General features: G+C 39.8%; 1 protein-coding gene across 11 annotated transcripts in view; it reads right to left on the bottom strand.

Annotated features, from left to right (window-relative positions):
• Nucleotides 1-20,338, bottom strand: part of PATJ (PATJ crumbs cell polarity complex component) — a 155,219-nt gene that overhangs the window by 67,907 nt on the left and 66,974 nt on the right. For all 11 annotated transcript variants that reach the window (XR_008578058.1, XM_054833741.1, XM_054833739.1 and 8 more), the window contains exon 27: nucleotides 19,439-19,556. Coding sequence is in view for 10 of the 11 variants with exons in the window: in XM_054833741.1 (XP_054689716.1) it covers nucleotides 19,439-19,556 (118 nt within the window). In the remaining variant the exon portion in view is untranslated. The remainder of the gene's footprint in view (nucleotides 1-19,438; nucleotides 19,557-20,338) is intronic.

The following is a 20,338-nucleotide window of genomic DNA, read 5'->3' as shown; positions in this document are numbered from 1 at the left end:
GCTACATAGAGAGAATTTCTGTAATGCTTTCTTAAATTCCATAAAATCATTCCTATTCTTCTCTCGGTGTTCAGCATGCATGAGAAAAATAGGGCAGTTGTATTCCAAACTGGCAAATCTAAATGGAAGAGCCAAAGATTGTGTTATGACCAGTCCCTGTCCCACGGGCGGCGAGAGGAGAGGACCAAGTCTGCTGGGGCTCATATCCCTGTGAATGCTGTTCTCTCCGAACCCGTTGGCAGGGAGTTATCCCTGCAGTGGGATGGGGCAGCTATGGTGTTCCCCATCTGATCCAGATACTCAGCATCTCCTACAATCTCCCTTTGACAGCCACAGCATCCCTTTGGTAACGTTCTGCTTCATGTACATCGTTTGCAAGTCATTTCACAAAACTCAAGCAATGATTTTCAGAGAAAAATAAAACCCAACGTTTCTCATATTCTTTGGCACACCTCAACTAGCGCTCCCACCTCAAGCCCAAGTCTGTCATATATAAGGAAGAAAAAACCAAAACAAAAACAACCCCGCAAACTCCATGGCTGTATCTCTGTGAGATAAAGTATTATAACATTACTTTTAAGAACACGAGGGAGAGAGCATGCACAAGGTGCCACACAGACAAAGCTTTCTCTAGATGAACAGCTGAACCGTGGGCTTTCATGTTCTCACAAATACAACTCACCCAAGCCCACGTGAAAAACAAGCATGCATTAAACTCTCATGAGACAATACTCTTACCCTAACTTGAAGAATGCCTCTTTTCTTTTTTGTGCATGAAGGGTTCAGGCTATTATTTCGGATGTCAGCTTCTTCTCTTTAACAGCTCCCTTCAGCTCAGGCTCCCATTCTGTTTTGCTCCTCTCATGCCATGCACACACTTGCAGCAGTTTCTCAGCTCACACAAGAAAACTTTCCTTCTCCAATGCTTTCCTTAATTCCCACTTGTCCCTCACAGCACCCTTTCTACAGCAGAAGGTAAAAAATTCTGCTAGTGATTTTTAACTAATCCAGGAAGAAGGGTATAATGAGAGTCTCTACAATCCGCTTCAAGTACCATTTCATTTTGTTCCTGTGAGCAGGTGACATTTAGAAACAGTTATCATTAATTTTTTCTTCCTATAATCAAGGAATCGTCACACCCATAGACAACACCAGAGAGAAAAGTGACATTTAGTCACGGCTGAAAACCAGGGTAACTGCAGTCCATAACATCAGGGAGCATCTCCAACACTTGCACCATCTCACCTCAACATTTTGAACATTTTGAACAAATGGAGTTCTTGCCAATAATTTTTTTCCTTATTTCAGTCCCAAAGCTTTGTTCTAAAGCTGCAATTTATTACACAACATTTAAGTTCTCTGAGGAAGAGATATGTTTTTCTTTTATAATTAGATGACAAGGACATGATGAGGCTATTCATACCGACATTTATCTGAGATCTTTAACACTTTTAAACCGAGATTTAGTGAAAGTGTGGCAAGCAGAACATCCTGATGCTAATAATTCCTGATTATAAGGGAATCTGCCCTCCCCTGCAAACAATACTTCCACTCATTTGCCTTTCAAATGACGCATTAACCTTCATCCCCTCATCAAAGCACTTGGGTTTCCTCAGAAGTGACCTCCTCTGGGTGCTGTGATCTTGCAATCACTCACTCCGGTGGAGCACTGACGCTGAGCTCAGAGTGCCTCCGCATCAGCGGATGCTCCCGCAGTCGTACGGGCTTTGGAGGAAAGGACCGGCAAAAGCTGCCCACATCTTTCTTGCCTGCTGCCCCGGACTGATAAACTGGTTGTTTCCTCTAGATAGGAGACACACCAAATGGGCGAGCTGTTGGAGCATCATACTGCCACTCATTGATTAATTACAATCAAATAGCAACAAAGACATTTTTCTTTTGATAAAATCCCCTATGAGGATACAAATAGTTATGTACAAAGATATATGACATCATGGTTGATGTTTGGGCCCACAAAAGGCCCAACTGAAGGCATTTTCAACTAATTACATCCATAAAATGTGGGGTAGTCTCAAAAGACAGCTGCTGTAGACATCAGTTTTAAGCCATTGAAAAGATAACTGAGGAAAATCCCATAAAAATATTCTCCTGTATAATATTGCAGTGTATTATATTGTACCACACAGTTTAAGTCATCTAAGGCCAAAATACTGCAGTCTTCAGAGCTTCCCAGCCCACTCGCTGGTGACAGCACCGAGCAGCCGGAGAGAAGGCTCAGTGACCAGAGCTGCCAGGCTCCCGCACGCTGCACCTCCCGAGAGGAAAGCAGTCTTACTCCTGCTCTGCTAAGACTCACCTAACATAGTTCTCTGGGAAGCTAGGACACGTTAACAGCATAAGAACATTAGAAAATACTGCTTTCCAATGGCAAAGTCTCAAGGAAATTTGAAATAACTCTAAAGACACATTGGTTGCACTTCTGGCCCGCTGCATGGCGGCTATCACCTGGCATCGATGTGCCACCAAGTGTCAGAGTGATCCGTAAGGATGCACGATGTGCACGCACAAAACCAGATTCCCAGATGCTGTGACAGATGATGTTTTAACGACCCATTTTACAATGCAGTTTTGGAAAAACAAGTGTCATAACTGGGATAGAAATTTCTTTTCTAAGCTACTCTTTCTGATAGGAGCAGGTTTTGTGGTTTGCTCCTGCTCACATTTCTCTGCCAGGATCTACAATCCACTGCCTACGTTTGTATTTGAAAGCTGCTCGCTCATTTGAGGGAAGAGCGAGGATGTCTAAGAATGAAGAAAGAATATTGGGGAACTCTAATCCATTGCTTTTCTGCTTGGTCTCAACACGAACAAATGAATATTGTGAACATTTAAATTCTTTCTCCCTTGACAGTAATACAGTGTAACTTGATCTGACAGTGTTTCATCTTTAAATAATGATGTTCCCACAAAGCGACTGGCACAGTCATTATCTTGGAATCTTTCTGCACTGAGTCTAATTAAAGAGAATGGCATCAGACTATTGTCAAAAATGGAAAGTTTGTTACTTAACAAAGGCTTTTCCGGGCCCGAGCGCCAACTTTCCCAGTGATAAGTAATTGTGAAAGGCAGCACAGAAGACACCTCTCAGAAGCCAAGGTGAGGAGACATTTGTTGCATAGTGATTCATTCTTAAGAACCTGTGAGAGCCTGAACCTCCTCCATCTAGAGGAAGATGGGATGAGAAAAGAGGGAGATCTTTGGTCTTAATAACAAAGACTTTTTGACCAGCAAACACAATCTGCACTGATGAGCCCAAAGATCTAAAGAAAAATCTTAAAGGAAGGTCTCCAGGGGAATTGCCACCATTTGTGAAAAGAAGACAAAAAACTGTAAAGCTTCAAAAAAACTCCCCAAAACCAAACACAGTTGCACTAACAAGCCATAAAAATAAAAAAGACTAAGGACCTGGTTGTGAAAGAACAGGTGAAGAGGAGGAAATGATGCTGCGCAGGTGAGATAAGAGATGGCGGAGAGGAGACGGCAGGAAGAGTGTCCCAACCTACAGCAACTGCTCGCTCTGCCACGGCAGCGCAGCCTTGCAACGCAACACAGCTACATAACATCGGTGTGGCTTGACAAGGACTAAATTAAATTTCTGGATTAAAAAAACCCCACCACAGTAGTCTAAGTTTGTTTGTACAGCAATTTTTATATATGCTGCGACAATGATTAGTAAAGATTAAAGTTGGATGAGTCAGCTGGGACTGTAAATATCCTCAGAGCTATGCTGGAAAATACAGTGCGAGTCTTAACAGTGAGAATAACCAGGGAAGATAGATCATGATCAGCTACTTTAGTTGTGATTTAATTCAATGGTGACCTTAATGATACATTTTAATCCTGTTCGGTATTTTTAGGTTGTAGTTATTTTGCTAAAGGTGGATTGTAACTAGTTAGTTACTACAAAAATACGCCTAGCTGCAACAAAAGATTGTATTTACATTGTATGTTACTTCTTTAGGCCACCTATGGGGATAAAATGCTATATAAGTATTTAAGGAAATATGAAATTTACTGTACATCTGTTGAAATGCTCAAGATTTATCACATATGTCAGATATTGTGAACAACATTTCTTCTACACTATATATTTTTCCTAACAATATATACTGTTTGTATTTGGGCAGAAATTAGAATGCAATTAAAATATAAGCAACAGCTTCCTAATAAAAATATTGCATACAAAAATGCCAATTGTGATTAATATAAGAAAAATATTTTTATTAAAATGCTTTCATTTAAAACGGGAATATTAAACAAAAGCATTGTTATTCTCACAGTAGATAATGGAAGTTCTATGGTGATCAAAAACATTTTTAAACAGTCTAATTTCCACTTCGTCAAAGATTTCCTTTTGTCTGTCTTGGGGCCTTCACGAACACCTAGTTAATGATAAACGCTGTGCAGTGACCTCAGAGGAGGTTCTGCCATCACACCATGGCCACAAACACTTCCATAATTTTCCAACTGACAACTCTCAACTTCACACTCCTAGTTTTTATTCACAGACCAGAAAAGAAAAATATCCTTTTTCAGCTCCTAACAAGTTGTTCAAGTTTGATAAGCTATTTTCATTCCCACTGAATCAGTTGAATAAGCTGTAGAGAGAATAGGTCTTTGTTTCAGGCTGCTGAAGACAGTCAAAAGCTGGATTTTTACTACAGTCAGTTCTGCGTCCAGATTTCTTTCAATTCTCTGGGTGCACACATATTTCTCCTGAATAGTTTTTTCATTTAAATTATACTAAAAGGTTAGAGCACGCTTAGATCTTTACATAGATTGCCATTTAAAATGTACAGTGCATGTTAAAGCAGAAATTGTTTGATTTAAATTAAGTGCAAATTCAATTTAAATAAAAAAGCAGCTTAATATTAAAAAAGATGCATATCCAGCTTTTAGAGGACATAAGGTGATAGTGTGTACTCCACTTACACAACAGACCTGACCAGCCCCACGACACTGTTTAGTATTATTTATCTCCTCTTATTTTTTTTTTTAATTTAGGCAGCTATACAGAATCAGTACTTTGCTAGGTTCACACCTGCTCAGTCTTTCATTAAACTGATTACAGGTCCTCAAACACTTACAAACTATCTGATGACTTTCAGAATCCTCCGTGCTTTTGCACAGGACGCTGAAACCACGCTCTGTAATTCCCCAGAGCTGCCGAGAGGTCTGTCAGCTACCTGAAGACCATCCCCGCACTGCGTTTGGGGTGTTACAGATCTACCTCATCACTGCACACTCCTGGATATGAAGCCAAGAAAAAAAATATTAAATAAGAAGAACAGGGCCAGCCCACTTCACACCTCCCCCTATCATGCAAGGCTCCTACAGAGCCAAGAAATTTCAAAAGAGTAAGTTTGGGTTGGTTCTAGGTCCTGGGTTTTTGAGCTATCAAATTGCACTTGAGTCATTTTCAAGCTTTTTACAACATCAAGCAATGCTTAGAGGCTTTGTTTGTTTATGTATAAACCTGAGTTTCCCAATGTCATCGCTCACCTTTGATTGCTTAGGTAAAATGAAAAATGAAAATGAAAAATGACTGCAACACCTGGCAATGCTGCAGGCTTCCAATTTCTGTGCCTTAGAACAAAACAAATACATACCTATAATTTCACTTTAAAGCCTCTCCTATTAATAAAAAGCCAATAACAATTATTCTACTGTATTTTTCCATAACTTCAGCTAGGATGTGTATATTCCATTTATGACCTCTAATGTATCAATCATAGTACTACATGTAAAACAGGTACACAAGCTAACGGTATAGCCACCACTGGGCAACCGTTGGCTTCAAGTCCAAAAGAGACCTGCACCTTCATTACCGAGGTGGTGCCTTAGCTCAAGCTGTATTCGAAGTGAAAATCTTTTCCAGCCTTATGGAGGAGAGGATGAAAGAAAGGGACCCACAGCACAGCACTCTAACTTTAGACCATGGGTTTAGCCCATAAGAAGTCCCAAGTGAACCAGAGCTGAAGGTGAACGTCCTCCCTCCCTCCTGTGTTCAAGCCAGCTCTTGTGCTCAAGCCAGCTCTTGTGCTCCTCGGGCTCTTCTGTGAGCCTGTGCAGGTCACCAGCCCACCCAAAAAACATTCCTCTTTAACGGTGGAGCAGTTTTCTGCTCAGTGAGTTGAACAGGCTGAGGAAGGGAGGAGCAACAAGCACCCAAGTGCCATAAACAACTTGAGGAAGGTGGGAGCAGAGACAGGCAAATGGTGCTCCCCCTTTCGGCTCACAGTTAGAGGCTCTCATCTTGTGGAGCTTCAGCCTGAGAAATAACAGAATATTAGAGGAGGAGGACAAAGGAAACACTTCCCATATAGTTGAACAACTAAACCACAAACTTCCAGGCTGAAAACATACCGATTGATTAATGCTAATACCGCAAAACAGAAAGGCACCAACCAAATAAAGAATTGACTCAAATGTCTCTTCTTAAAATGAGAAAGCAAGGGTTTATTACTTGGAACCATTTTATATTGTCCTATATGATATAAAATGAAAATAAGTATGTATGCTGCACTAATAAGAACACAGATTTTTCTGCCACTGAAAGTAACAGTCAGGCAGCAATTCCTGCCTTTACACAGCCAACTGGCTTCTTCCTTTTCCATCAGGTGAGGCGGGGGGATCTGGACAGATGGATGGATAACAATTCCTCCCCACACAAAAATCCCCATTTAATATCACTGTGAAATCAGAAAACAGTTGTACACTCTCCCTAGATAAGCCATACATCTTATTTAATCAGCTGTCTTGAAAGTCTATTCAAGGAGTTAATCAGGTTTATGCTGCACTTATGACATCATAAAACTTGATGGATTTGATTAAATAAGACAATATTTTGTATCAGAAATTCTATTCTGATTGGTTTTAGTCTCTCCAAAGGACAGAGTCTGGCAGACCTGTTTTCCACAAAGAGTAAACTAAAAGGATAAAGGGTCAGACACCTTTGCTTATACCACACTTCTAATACGAGGTGATGAGCAAGGCATTCATTTCTCTGCAGAAGGAAAATAAAATCACAAACAAGCGAACAGAGTATTTTAACTGATTTTTTTTTTTTTAGCATCAAAATATGTTATTAGGTAATAAATAGCTTCTCTTTTATGTATTTAATGAAATAAAGATATTAATGCCTTAACCTTTGGGCATTTTTTAAATGAACGCAATTATAATCAGGAAATTGATGATGTACGTGAACAGAAACTTGCAATATGTCAAGCACTCTCTCTTTTCCTTCTGGTAAAAGAAATCCATCTCCAAGGATTTATCCAAGAGGAAGAGCTAAATGGATAAACTTCACTATATTAAATACACTTATTTTTTCCACTCTGACTGGAGGAGGAAATCAACTAAGAGAAAGTTAAAAAACAAATGCTTGAGGGAAAACCAAGAGTGGGGTATGGTAGTTTTCACTGTAATTCTTTTGGGTTGATATTCAACTGATTTTTTTTTCTCTTGTGGAATCTAGCCTTCAAAAGAGACTATTCAGATGCATGACTTGCTCCTCAGGAATAAACACTGTCTTTCAGGTAAGCTGGAACTCCATGGATCCTGCTTTTTATTTTATTTTTAAATTTAAATGGCCACCTAACCCCTAGAAACCGTGGCATGGCGCTCCAGAAGGTTCAAGATGCTTTGTGTGTCTTACGACAGATGGCTAACCAAGACATCCAACAGACAATAAGCAAGCCAGAAGAGACGCCAGATCTTCCAAACTGCAATCTGGGGGTTATGCTCCAGTGTTTATTAATTATATTTTAATCTCTTAATATAAATGAAGTTTAATTCTAATACGGTAAATCATTTTATTCTGTTTTCCTATAGGAACAAAGCTTATGCAATCATACCCTGTGCAATCCAAGCTCCTGCCCCAAAACCTTTGAACTTGCTGGCCAATTTGAAGCAAATCTGATGGTAGACTAGGGGCCTCAAAGGTACTATAAAAGGTTCATGAAAATAGGCAGCCATGCAGAGGAGAGAAACCTGATAAATATCCTGACTGGGGGAAAAGCTTCGGTGTGAGATCACACTTTATTAAAGCGTCAAAGAATTCACAGGAGAAAAAGCCCTTAGAAATGCTCCGGCCACAGGAAAAGCTTAAATCGGAGCTCACACCTTTCTTGACACCCAAGTCAGTCGAACGGGAGACACAAATCTGTAGGAATCCAACTTCATTAGCTGCAGTACTCACAGAAGTACTCGTTAAACTCTTCACAACTCTGCACTCAAGTCCCGGCTGGAGGCAGCACAGAGAGTACCCAACCGGTACCTCTGTCCTCCCCTTGAAACGTCTCTTCTGCGTCTCTGAGCAGAGTACAGAAATCAGCCAAAAAGGAAAAGGGGAAGGTCTGCCAACACACAGCTATCAGGGGAGGGGGAGGACGGGCCGGAGCAGATGTACCACCTGGCTGCTGTACAGACCCGTCCAGGGGCACCGAAAGGGTTACCCCACTGGTTTGCTCCGATGCCAAGAGCCATCCGCTTGCGCCGCCAGCAGCTGCTGCGGGTCCTGCTCGCTCTGCCCTTCTGAGCCGGCGCTCTCCCTGACGCGTGTCACTGTGCAAGTCCTACTCATTTACAACGCCACAATATGCCTCCTGCACGCACAAAAGAATGACCACATCTTTCCATCCCGGAAAGGCTCCACTGAACTCCCCATTCCTCACAAAATCCCTTTCACCTCTTCCTTGGCCCTTGCTCATAAGCTGCCCGTGCTCATCCTTGCATACAGCTCTACTTGCTCCCTCATCCATCACATCCCAGTCTCATCTCATTTTTTCCCCTTCCACTCTTTTTGCAGCCTTTCAGTGATATCTCACTACACACCACGCTGTCAGGCTATTCACTTAATGGCTTTTTTCCCTTGAAAAACAGTATTTCAAAAATCACATCTTCCATACGTCTAACAACTCAATCCGGAAATGAGCTTTTGCTGTAAAATCACTGCACTATCTATTTAAATACATTAATGACACACAACAAAATGATACTGTGTTAATACTCAAATAACCTCTCATATCCCTAAGAGAATAACAGGTTACAAAATGGAGGAAAGTAGAGCCAAACCTTATGGGGTTTAAACCAGATTTTTTTTTTTTTTCGCAAACACTTGAAAGAAATAAAGTTTCTGGTTCAGAAGACAGTTTGCATTAAGATTTACAATTCAGTGCAGAAAAATGTCCAGATTTGAAGGTCTGAATCACAGGTGAGCCTGGCGCGGGGAGCAGGAGGGTCCAGCGCCAAGGGAATCTTGTTCCTTCTCCTTCCCTGGGCATCCAGCCGCCCTGCCACAGCTGAGTGGCTCCCAGGACTGTGTTACAGAACATCATGGCTCTACCAGGGCAGACAATTTCAGGACCATTACACGCTGTAGTAGTACAGGCTACACTTTGCTTTAAGGTACAACAAATGCTGCTGCTTGCTGTTTACTCCCAGAGCACCTGGTGGGATGGAGACTTAGCAGCATAATATCTTTAAAAACCATTTGGATGGCGTAATCCCTCTCTGCTCTCACAAGCACAACATAAAGAGCCATCACTGAGCTCCACATGCATGTGCACACACACAAAAATGCCTTGTACCTACATAGTCTCTGGGATTTCCCTCTCAATTCCTCCCAGTTTAGGTATGTGGTTCAACTCTAAGTAATAGCACATTATAGATATGAGATCTTATGTTCAATATCTTGTAATATTCCCAGGATCATCACACCATGGAAATGACAACTTCCCACATCACTTTATAGAGGACATCGCTGAGTATGCTGCATAAGTTAAATATTCACAGGTCAAAAAATGCTCCTTAAGCTTACAGTTTTACAGTTCTGAAATCACAGATAAAACATGTAATTATTCATGTATACATGATAGCTAATGCACTTGGTTTTCAGTTAAGGGATACAAAAAACCACTCTGAAACTACCTAAAGCATTTTAAAAAAATCCAAACCAACTGTTAAAAGCATTTGGCATCTATAGAACGATCACAGAACAGTATAACGAAGTCAAGGTTTACCCCTCCTGGCTTTGGACAATGTCCGTAATCCACCTGTAGCTCTGTCACCCGACAGTAGTACACTCATCACCTGAACAGGAATTCCCAAATTTAGCTTGCTCAGCTACTGCTGTCGGGTCAGCAGTGGCTCCTGGCTCATTGCTGGCCTGCCTGCATACATAAAGATATGCCAAGAGTAGGGTCCTCCTCCACACTTAAGCCTTGTCCTTCCCTCAGACCAAGACCCCACACAGTCCCCTCACCCATCCTATTCTCCTGTTGCACGTTCTAACTCACAAACCCCATTACTCCACTTTGCTCCCCCTTCTCCCTTACCTTCTCAAAATGACTCCAGAAAACGATGCCAACATCAGCTGTGCTCCTGGATCTTGAATCACAGCTGGGGATCCTGACAGCGGCTGGTTCCCACGCCACCAGTGGTGGGCAGGAGAAGGGCAGAGCTGGGAGCACTACAATGCCACCGGTCAGTGGTTCCTGACATGCCATCTGCCTGTTGGGAATGCTTTCCCATTCACCGAGGTAACCTGGATTAACAGTGTCTCAATGGAGGTGCTCACCCCTCAGGAGCACACGAGGGCCCGTGCAGAACGGCCACAATGGCTATGGACTCTGCCCACAGACACAGCTTTCTGCAGAGAGGTACCAGCACAGCCCAGGGTCCTCAGTTTTGGAGGGCTATGCTCCTCTGACCTCCTCTCCATCTCTACCCAGCACACGTGCACACACACGTGCACTGTTTACATTCGCAGCAGCAGAAATTTGCTGTTTCCTTGATGATCCTCAAAAGCTCAATGCTTTAACGTTTCCTCTAACAACTTTTTTGGGAAGCAGAGACAGGAAAGTACAAGCCGTGATCTCTAAGCACTGATGAAGCAGACAGACATGCCCATCATTACATTAATAATAAAAGGCTCATTATTACTTCTAGGGTAGCAGAAAGAACTACCTGCCCTTTAGCCAGTCGCCACAACATCTCTTCTCATTTCAATATGGCAAAAGTATTTTGAATTTGCTGGTAAAAGAGAGATGTTCATCTGATGCACATATCAGTCTTTTACACACACACACATATTTATGTATCTAGATCTCCTTCCCAACGTCATTAGCTTTCAAGTAGTTTTTGATACGCATACGGTCACTACAAGGCATAAAGCAAATTTTTGCAGTCTGTCACAGTGTATTATAGTTGGCATGCCTACAGATAAGTATTCTGTATTGCTCTTTAAATGCCAGCTATCCTGATAACGAGCAATTATGTACCTGCTCAAAGCAGAAGGTAAATTGATGACTAGCCCCTAAGCCACTACATTGAATAAGGGAGAATCGAGACTTAAGACTGAGGAGCAAAAGATAACTTCAACTTTCTCAAACAGTTAAAGAAGTTATTCTGGACAGCTGCCTCAATTACTGTAATACTGTGGAAAACTAGGTAACATCTGTAAAGAATAAAATTATTGTCATTTCACATTTTTACTTTCCCTTCTGTTAGAGGCTCACTTCCACGACATATTTGGAGCAGCTACTGTTTAAACCAAGCAGACCATTTTGGAACAGAGCTATTATGCAAATAATGTCTTCTGTATTCTAAATAAAAGCAATGCTGTGCTAGCCTGGACAAGACATGATGCACAGCAGAGTTTCTTTTAATTTTTATTATTTTAATTTTTTTTGTGCAGTGGAGCAACATCGTTTATGATGGCAATGACAAAAGATAGCTTCCTATCTAAAAATCAGACATTCAAGAACATAAGCACATAACCACCTTTTATAGGCTAGTGTTTGTCTTTCATTTATTTATTTAAATATTTACATCCCTTTTACATATTTCTAGATGCAAGTCATTGCAGTGATATTAAGTGCTCTTCAATGAGAGCAATATAAAGATCTACTTGTATTATCCTCCCTTGGCAAGTTTGTACAGTGATACCTGCGAATGCAGATTTATACCACAGACATTATCTTTTATCTGTAAGTTATATGAAATTACTTATCTGTAACACTTGAGTAAGATCAAAGGTCCCAAACAACATAAGCCACCTGCACCATGCCTTACACAATGTAATAACCTTAAAACATCGGATCGCTCTATTTCATGCCTAGCATTTTAATGCTATTCTCTGGATACCTGGCTTGTGTTGGAAGAAAAGATCATACCTAAGAACAAATGCAATCTAAGGCAATATTTAAAGATTAGATTATCCTTCATTGCAAATAGCTCATTTGTTTACTATCACATTGCTTTATTCTTGTTTTGCCTCCTTATACCATGAAAATGCTGAATATTCAGTTTAGATTCCCCAGCAGCTTTTTATTTTAGTCTAAAAACATTTACCTAACACATTCTTAACAAGCAAAGTGAAGAGAAAATTCAGCCATCTGTCTCTACATTACAATAACAGTTATGGAAGAGTAGATTATTCTATATAGCAAGAAATTTAATGCAAGGAATTCTTATACTTTAAGCACTGTGAGCTCACATCAGTTTTGTATATAAGAATGTTGAACAGCAACATACACAGAAACAATGATTTATAAGCAAACACATGACAGAATATTTTAAAGATATTAAATGCATTCAATATTCCAATCATGCTGTATGTCCATGCTTCAAACTGAGAAAAAAAAAAAAAAAAAAAAAAGATCTGTGCTATTATTTTCTTATCTCCAGCACTTCGCTAGTTCTAAATTATCACTAAAAATACTTAAAATGACTTGCTGGAAACAAACACAATATAGAGAGAGATCCGAATCCTTACCTGGGAAACCCCCTTGTACCATTGCTGTACCAGCATGTACTTCAAGATATCTGCATTCCTGACAAACATTCAATGCTGTAAGCAGCTCAAATCCTCATCATACACAGACTCAGTGCTTGTCTTTCTTCTGACGACCTTGGGCCTATTTTTCTGAGATTTTTCTCTCCTTAAGGGCAAACCGTCTGTCTGTTTCTATTATGAGATGCCATCAATTATATTAATTTCAAGCTACCCACAAGCTAACAGTTACATCTGCCAGCAGATGAAAGCTGCCTATGAAAGTATGCAGGGAGAAGCAGATCCCTGGTTTCCCACATCTGACCCACTGATGCTCTACGGCTGCTGTTTGTGCACTGGCTTACTCTGCTAGCATTCGAATGACATCTCTATCCCCAAACACGAGTCACCTCAAACGGTTGTTTGTATCGCCGTTAGCTGCAGGTACTATCGTGCTTAATGACCCACTGCATGGCAAAGTAGCAGTTAATCGATGTTATTTATCTAAGCCGCCTTTTCATGCAAGCTACAGGGGTTAAAAATTAATTTCTCTTAGTCAAATGGCTTCATTAAATGTGTTATTTTCCAATGCTGCAAATCTTGCAGTTTCCCCAACACTGATATGTGTTCATGGCATAGCGTTTGGTTGTGGGGTTTTTTTAATGTCAGAAAACAAAACCAATCTGTCATTATAAGCAGAGGAAAGATTCAAACTTCATCATAACTTGTATTTTGCTGAAACTCTAAACAAGCAGTTTTAGTTCTACTGCAATGAATGCTGACTGAAACACTGAAAAGACTTAAAATCCCTCATTTAGTAATTAAAAGAAAGCAAAGATAAAATCTCTCTCTAAATTTATAAACATACTTAGTTATTTTGGGAAGTCCCTACTCATTCTCTATTCCAAATGCTGCATTTAAAACAACTCAAAATACTCAGTTATTTTGTTAATACCATTAATTTATTCATTTTTAAAGTTCATTGTCCTTTCTTTAGAATATGTATCACAGCACACACAAAGCCATCTGTTCAGTGCATTATGTACAAGCACACAGTAAAAAGCACAAGAAGTCCCAGCTGCAATTTTACTATTAATTCATCAAAAATGTAATTTCCTTTTGCAATACTTCATCAGATGATGAGAACTGTGCATGGGATTCACAAATAGAGTGAAAAAACCAAAACCAGCCCAATAACAAAAACCCAAACTAACCCACAACCGCGAACTACAATGACACCAACGTTGTAATCTATCCTCATGTGGCACAACAGCTTGCGAGTCTGCACAGTGTGTACAGCCCTTCTGGATCTGATATTAGGGCTGGTTACAAAACTTACATATTTTAGCTAATTATGGGTCAAAATAAGAATGGGAGAAGAAGATTAGCAGTACAGTCATATTAAATAGAGATTAACACAGCTAAAAAATGAAAGTCAGTGCTCTATTTGTCTAATCCTAGCTCTTCCATGATCTTTGGAAATCCATCATACTAAATACACTTGTTACTATACTTAAGAAAATTAAATATTGCAATTATAATTTTTTCAAGATTTTATTTTCATAAAGCTTGAAGCATTTTTCCAGGCTACATCTTACTCTTTGAACATCATCTCTATTTGCTGTTGATTGCAGTGACATCTATTGGAGAGGCAGTGTTTGGCTACACAAACTGCCTCACCTGAAGATCACTGTTTTGGAGTTCTACCACCCCCTCACACCCCACCCCCCCCCAATATTTAAATAAATTAAGACTTGCTTTTCCTTTGGTTTAGCACAGCTTCAGATAAAACAAACCCTAAACAGTCAGATTCTCAAGAAGTATATATTTATCAATGGGTTTGTTTTTATTTAGTTATTGCTAATCATTCTGGCATTTTTCAAAGTGACAATGATCATTCTCCCATCTTCACCCACAGCAGTACGCAGACACTTCCTGAGGTCATCATTTTGCACCTAAAGCACACCCCACATACTTGACCATACCTTCCACAAAGTCTCAACTGATCTCTCTCCCTTTTTTTTCATCTTTTGTTTTTAATGAAAGCCACCACCCTCTCAGGTGTGTACAGATATCATTGATGCTATGGAAGTAGCTAAGAACCATAGGTGTGATGAGAGCACTCTGCTCACGTGCCCAACCGCTTTCTAACCCCAACCCAACCCTACCTAGACAACAGGCGTTGTCCGAACCAATCTACACACGTGTGCGCTCACACGCTCACCCCTCTTGCACCCTACGCAGCCACAGATTTATCACAACGGGGAACGCAAAGTTGAAACACTAGAGAAGTTTTAAAACCTCTTGCTTTGGTAGAGAAACCACCATTCCTCAAAAAGCATTTTAGGAAGATAAATCATTATGCTTTCTTACAGCTTCATTGATTTCTACATTATCTAGAGGAAAAAATAAAAGAAAGGGGGCATTATTATCCCCTTATTAGATACAGTTAAATATCCTTGCAGACAGGAAGTCTGAGCACAGCAGTATCTAGTCCATTATCTTAGCCACCTTTCACAAATTTTTTATTATTATCTATTTTTATTATTCTAAACTTATTTGAAACCAACCAGATCAATCTCAGTCAACTAACTAGACAAAAGATTTTACTAAAAAATAGCATATCAATTGAAATGAAAGATTGCAAATTCTCTCAACAGTTGCCTTTTTAGCTTTCTTATAATGGTTTTTAAGGTCTTTCCTATCTAACTTATGATTGCTTCAACTCAATCACAAAAGTATATCTAAATTGTACAGTTATGAATGCCCCAAGGAAAACCTTACAAAACATTCCATTACAAACTACTCTGCCCATCCATTTCCTCTGCTTCTTTTTACTACTAACCCCTCATTATAGCAATAAGCCACAACAGGGTGCACATTAGTCTATTAGCAGATTCTTAGCGCATACCTACAGCCATCCGCCACTAAAGGAAAACACACCAATGCCTATTGATGCAGTCTGTAGCACAGCTGCTTGCAAGTACAAATAGCTCCTTTGTATGCTCTCTCCTCCTTTTACTTGTTTTGATTAAAAAAAAAAAATCCTATTCAAAACCTGATGGTTTTAAGGTTTGGGAAGCCTAAAAAAACCTCTTCTTGGAGACTGACCTCCTCTAAAATAACCTCTGCCACAGAGGAAGTGTTTCCAGTGTGGGGAGGAAAAACTCCAAACTTGTGGTGTAACATTTTCAGGTCTGTAAGATGAAGCATTTGGAAGGCTCCTTTTGCAACAGGATTCACACACTGCAAGTTTTACAAAACTACTTTAAAGCGTAAACTGAAAGCCTTAAAACAACGAAGTCAAAGCAAAGAGTAAACAAAAAACACATCACACGGGGTTAGAGTTGAATACTGATAAAGATTTGATAGTATCACTAGAAGAAGAAATAAACCAAGAGGAAATACTAATTTCAACGTGCCTGCAAAGTCTAGCAAAAAAACTAAGAACTTCGAAAAAAAATATTGGAAGTAAATGAAACTGTAATATAAAGGAGAAGCAGATCTGAAATGAAGGGTCTTGGGTGCAAGAAGACACATTTGAAAAAAACCACCTGGAACTTCTTTAAACTTCTTAAACCACAGGAACATGGAGGACAGCTGGAGTTTCTCTAAACCAAGAGCTACCTAGTAGTTCTATCCCCAATAAGAATTCACTCAATTTGGATTAAAAACAACCTTCGAAAAGAAAAGGCAAAACATCTACAAGAAATGAATGTTTTTTACCACAACTCAGCAATGAAAGCTACAGTTTCAATGGTGGAAAAGCAGAAATAAAAGGGAGCATTGCCAAAAGGCAAGTGGATTTAGATCCCACAGGGGAAATTAAATCGATAGCAAAAGGTTATTCAGCCACTTTAAGGGGAAAACAGGCAAGACATGGAGATTGTAAGGTAGTATAGATGGGACAGAAAGGAAAGAAAAATTTTCGAAATATGGTAGGGAGACTAACAATGCTTTGCTTTAATTTTCAGTAGGGGGAATGACGAAGGACATGTAGACAAAAGATGGAAGCATGGGTCGAAAGAACTGACAAGCAAGGTGAAAAAATGTCAAGTGGAGCAAGTAAAGTACTTCTGGAGTATGAAAGAAATTGATGAGCAGGTTGGTGACACTGCAGTTGTATTAATAAGAATGCAATAAAATAAAATCCATAAGGAGCACAACCAGAGGACAGATTTAACAGCTGTCCCACCTCAAAATTCCCACTAAGGCCTTTCAAGTTACTGGCCCAGATTAGAGAACTACAGGAAGCAAATGAAAGAAGGAGAGGCTTTGATGGGAATTTACCTGAGCTGACACCGCTTCTTCCTGATCTTCCAAATAAGGAAGACAATAAATCTAGTTCACCCATTCAGTAAGGCTCAGAAAATTATTAGTTAAGGTTACAAAAACAGTAGAATTAGTAGGATAAGTGGGTAAGGAAGAGATCAATATGAAAATGCAAATGGACAGTGTTAGGAATGCAAGTACGGGCCTGGACTGAGATTTCTGGGAAAGGTGCTCAAGAATCAGGACAGAAGTTATGAACATCAAGTAGTTCACAAAAACAATACTGTACTGGAATTTACAGAGAAAACATTGTTTTTCAAGTGATCACAGAAAAGACGCTCTGTAAAAGCCCAGTCTACAGCTGCCAAGGTGCTTAATATTATTAAATACAGTTAGATCATTTCTAATGTGCTTTTTACTCCAAGGGCTGAGGTACAAACTTCGTTTAAGCTTCCTTAGCCTGTTTTTTATTTTAAGGAAACAGAATGAGGTGGGGAAGAATAAAATGGAAAATGCATATCTTGGTTTTCTAGGATTCATGGGAAAGATGGCTATTGACAAACATTCAACTTCAGTCAGTAAAAAGGGTAGAGATTCCTCTGAGTAGATCTGCCTGCTGCTGCCAAATCTGGTAGGACTGATGAATTTAATATCAGAAGTAGCTTTACCTTTTCAGCTATTAGACTCAGCTGGCAATATCATTAGGGATGGCAGAACAGCTAAAAAATGACCAAGCCCATCAATAAGAAATTATTTCTGTGCAAAGTATTAACTTAGGGCCAGCAAGCACTTGGATTGAGGCATATTCTAATTAGATAACTCAGGTGTCAGGCTACTTATCAAATATATGCTTTAACTGGGAATTATAACTTTAATAATGAGCTCTTTGCTACTATTGGAGGTTTACAGAGTTGGCTTGAAACCTCAAGATATATTCAATCCAACATCCACAGAGTCTCCAGTCAAATCCTCCTTCTGACTACCACTCCCCCCCAAAAAATACTGAAAAACCTTCTTCACGTAACTCTGTAGAATACTCCAAACAGATGAGATGACAAACTCAGCAAGGGAGAGTTCTGGAAAAATCTCGGTTGGTTCAAGAACTCGCAGCTTTCCCTTAAAGCCACAGAGGCAGAGCTGAGCACCCTGCTTCTGTGCCCCCATTACTGTATCCATGAGAACAACCTTCCAAAATCCTTCTTGTCTCCACCAAAACAGCCCTAAAAGTCACAAGCCAACCAAACTCATTAATTATCTTGGTTTCAATGGCATACCATTGCCAAGAAAATCAGCAAGAGCAGCTGGAAGAGCTTTCCCACCAGCAGGCCCCAATTTAGGAGCTTCCACTCTGAATGGGAGCCATGGTCACTTCAAGGTCAAAAGTTACAAAGGCATCCCTCTGCTTTGGCTTACTCATAACTAGGGCAAACAAAAACCTCTCCAAGACAAAAGATGATGAGAAAAATTACTGTAGGGAAAAAAACCCACAACCAAAACCCAGCAAACCCAACCACCCCACAAAAACCCCACATGTATGCTGATTTGGCACAGGAGAGGGTAAAGAAAAAAATTAAAGGTAACTAATTCTAGAAAATAATTTAGGACTCCTTACTGCAATTTTAGTATTCCTAAATATTACTGGAAGACAAGCTATGGATAATAATATTCCATTTGACCAAAGTTGGAATTAACAAAGCAGTGTGCTGGAATCTAAGTCATGCTGCTGGAAGCTCTCAAATTGCTCTGCATCCTACTCCATCTGTCTCTACTATTCTACAGAGTGTAAATAGTTATAATTCATTGCCATACCCAGAACTGGACAATTGCAGAACATTTCCCATAAAAGGCGGTACAAAAAAGGGGGACCCTTTTTTTTTTTTTTTTCCCAGTAGAGTACTGAAACAATAAATCAGCAGATTTTTCTTTTTAAGGGAAAATATTTTGCTTTAACAGCATTGTCTGAATTCAGCTGCAGCTCTTCTGGACAAGGATTATGCACCAGTGGTTCTCAGCCTACGCCTGCTCAACTGCCACTGCAATTACAACAGTAAAGCACAACATCTGCCTTTCACTGCTGACATCACTGCCAAAGCAAGTCCTCTAGACATTGCTTAGACATTTTTAGACTGAAAATAAACAGAGCCCTTCCTACATCTCTTCAGAAGAGCTGAGCTACCGGAGCCTGGCTTGGGAGAAAAGATTTTCTAAGTTACAAATCAGGAGCCATTGGTAAGAACAAGTTTGATTAGATGCTACTGCCACACTGAGCACTACTTCCCATAATGCAAGCAATAAACGGCAGATATGTTTATCGCAATCTGATTGTGTTCCACAAATGTAATCTGATGTAATGATTGTGGCACTACTTACTCTCTGCACAAGCATCCTCATCCTCCTCTTCATCCACGTTAGCTTCCTCTGCATGCAGCCTTTCAAGTGCTCTATAAGGAGGCGGCAATTTCATTGGAGGCGGAGCCCCATATTTTCTCTAATGGATTCAAAGAGAAATAGTTACATGTTTTGTAACCTCCACGCACAAGAAAAAAAATAATCCTATTGTCTACTGCACTGTATGCACATATACACAGCACTTAATTACCATGCTAAATTCTGCGGTGTAGGCTTTCTATGCAAGAAATCAGAACAAGAAGTGACACCAAACATCAAAAAAAAAAAAAAAAAAATTCTGTGTCCACATTTACTTGTTTACAAAATACTTGTGTATCATCATAAACACGAAAGTGTGAACATCAAAGGTTAAAACTAAACATTAAATTATACCCCATTTCTCATTAGAGACTCAACAGCAGAATTGTCTGGTACTGATAAAAGTCAAACTTTTAAATACGAAATAAGAACTCAATCTTCTTAGTGCATCTATGAGTATTTAAACATATCAGTTCATCTATATTTTGGCTTAAATTTTAAAAAGATTTTCAATTATAACTTACAATAAAATTCTATTACCTCACATAAATACAGGCAGCTCCTATAATGATGCATATAGCGGCGCATGGCAGGCATAAAGAATCGGCTCTGAATCTAATGAAAACAGGCGCTTGCTCGTCCGAGCAACTGTTTTTATAGCTTCAAGTAACTGGATCGTGCCTTAGTTTGCTACATGATTTCACTCAATTAGGTTCAACTGCATCCCCACTACTAATAGCAGGATGCACTTTAGAAAGGGAACGCTGAGTACAATATGCTATTAGAGCAACCAGAATGCCCGTAATTAATTTCTTCTATAGCTGGGAAATACGACTCAACACC

This window comes from Grus americana, chromosome 8, assembly GCF_028858705.1.
Source record: "Grus americana isolate bGruAme1 chromosome 8, bGruAme1.mat, whole genome shotgun sequence".
In the NCBI taxonomy this organism is placed as follows: domain Eukaryota; kingdom Metazoa; phylum Chordata; class Aves; order Gruiformes; family Gruidae; genus Grus; species Grus americana.
The sequence above is the reverse complement of the archived record's forward strand: the minus strand, read 5'-3'. Positions and strand labels throughout refer to the sequence as shown.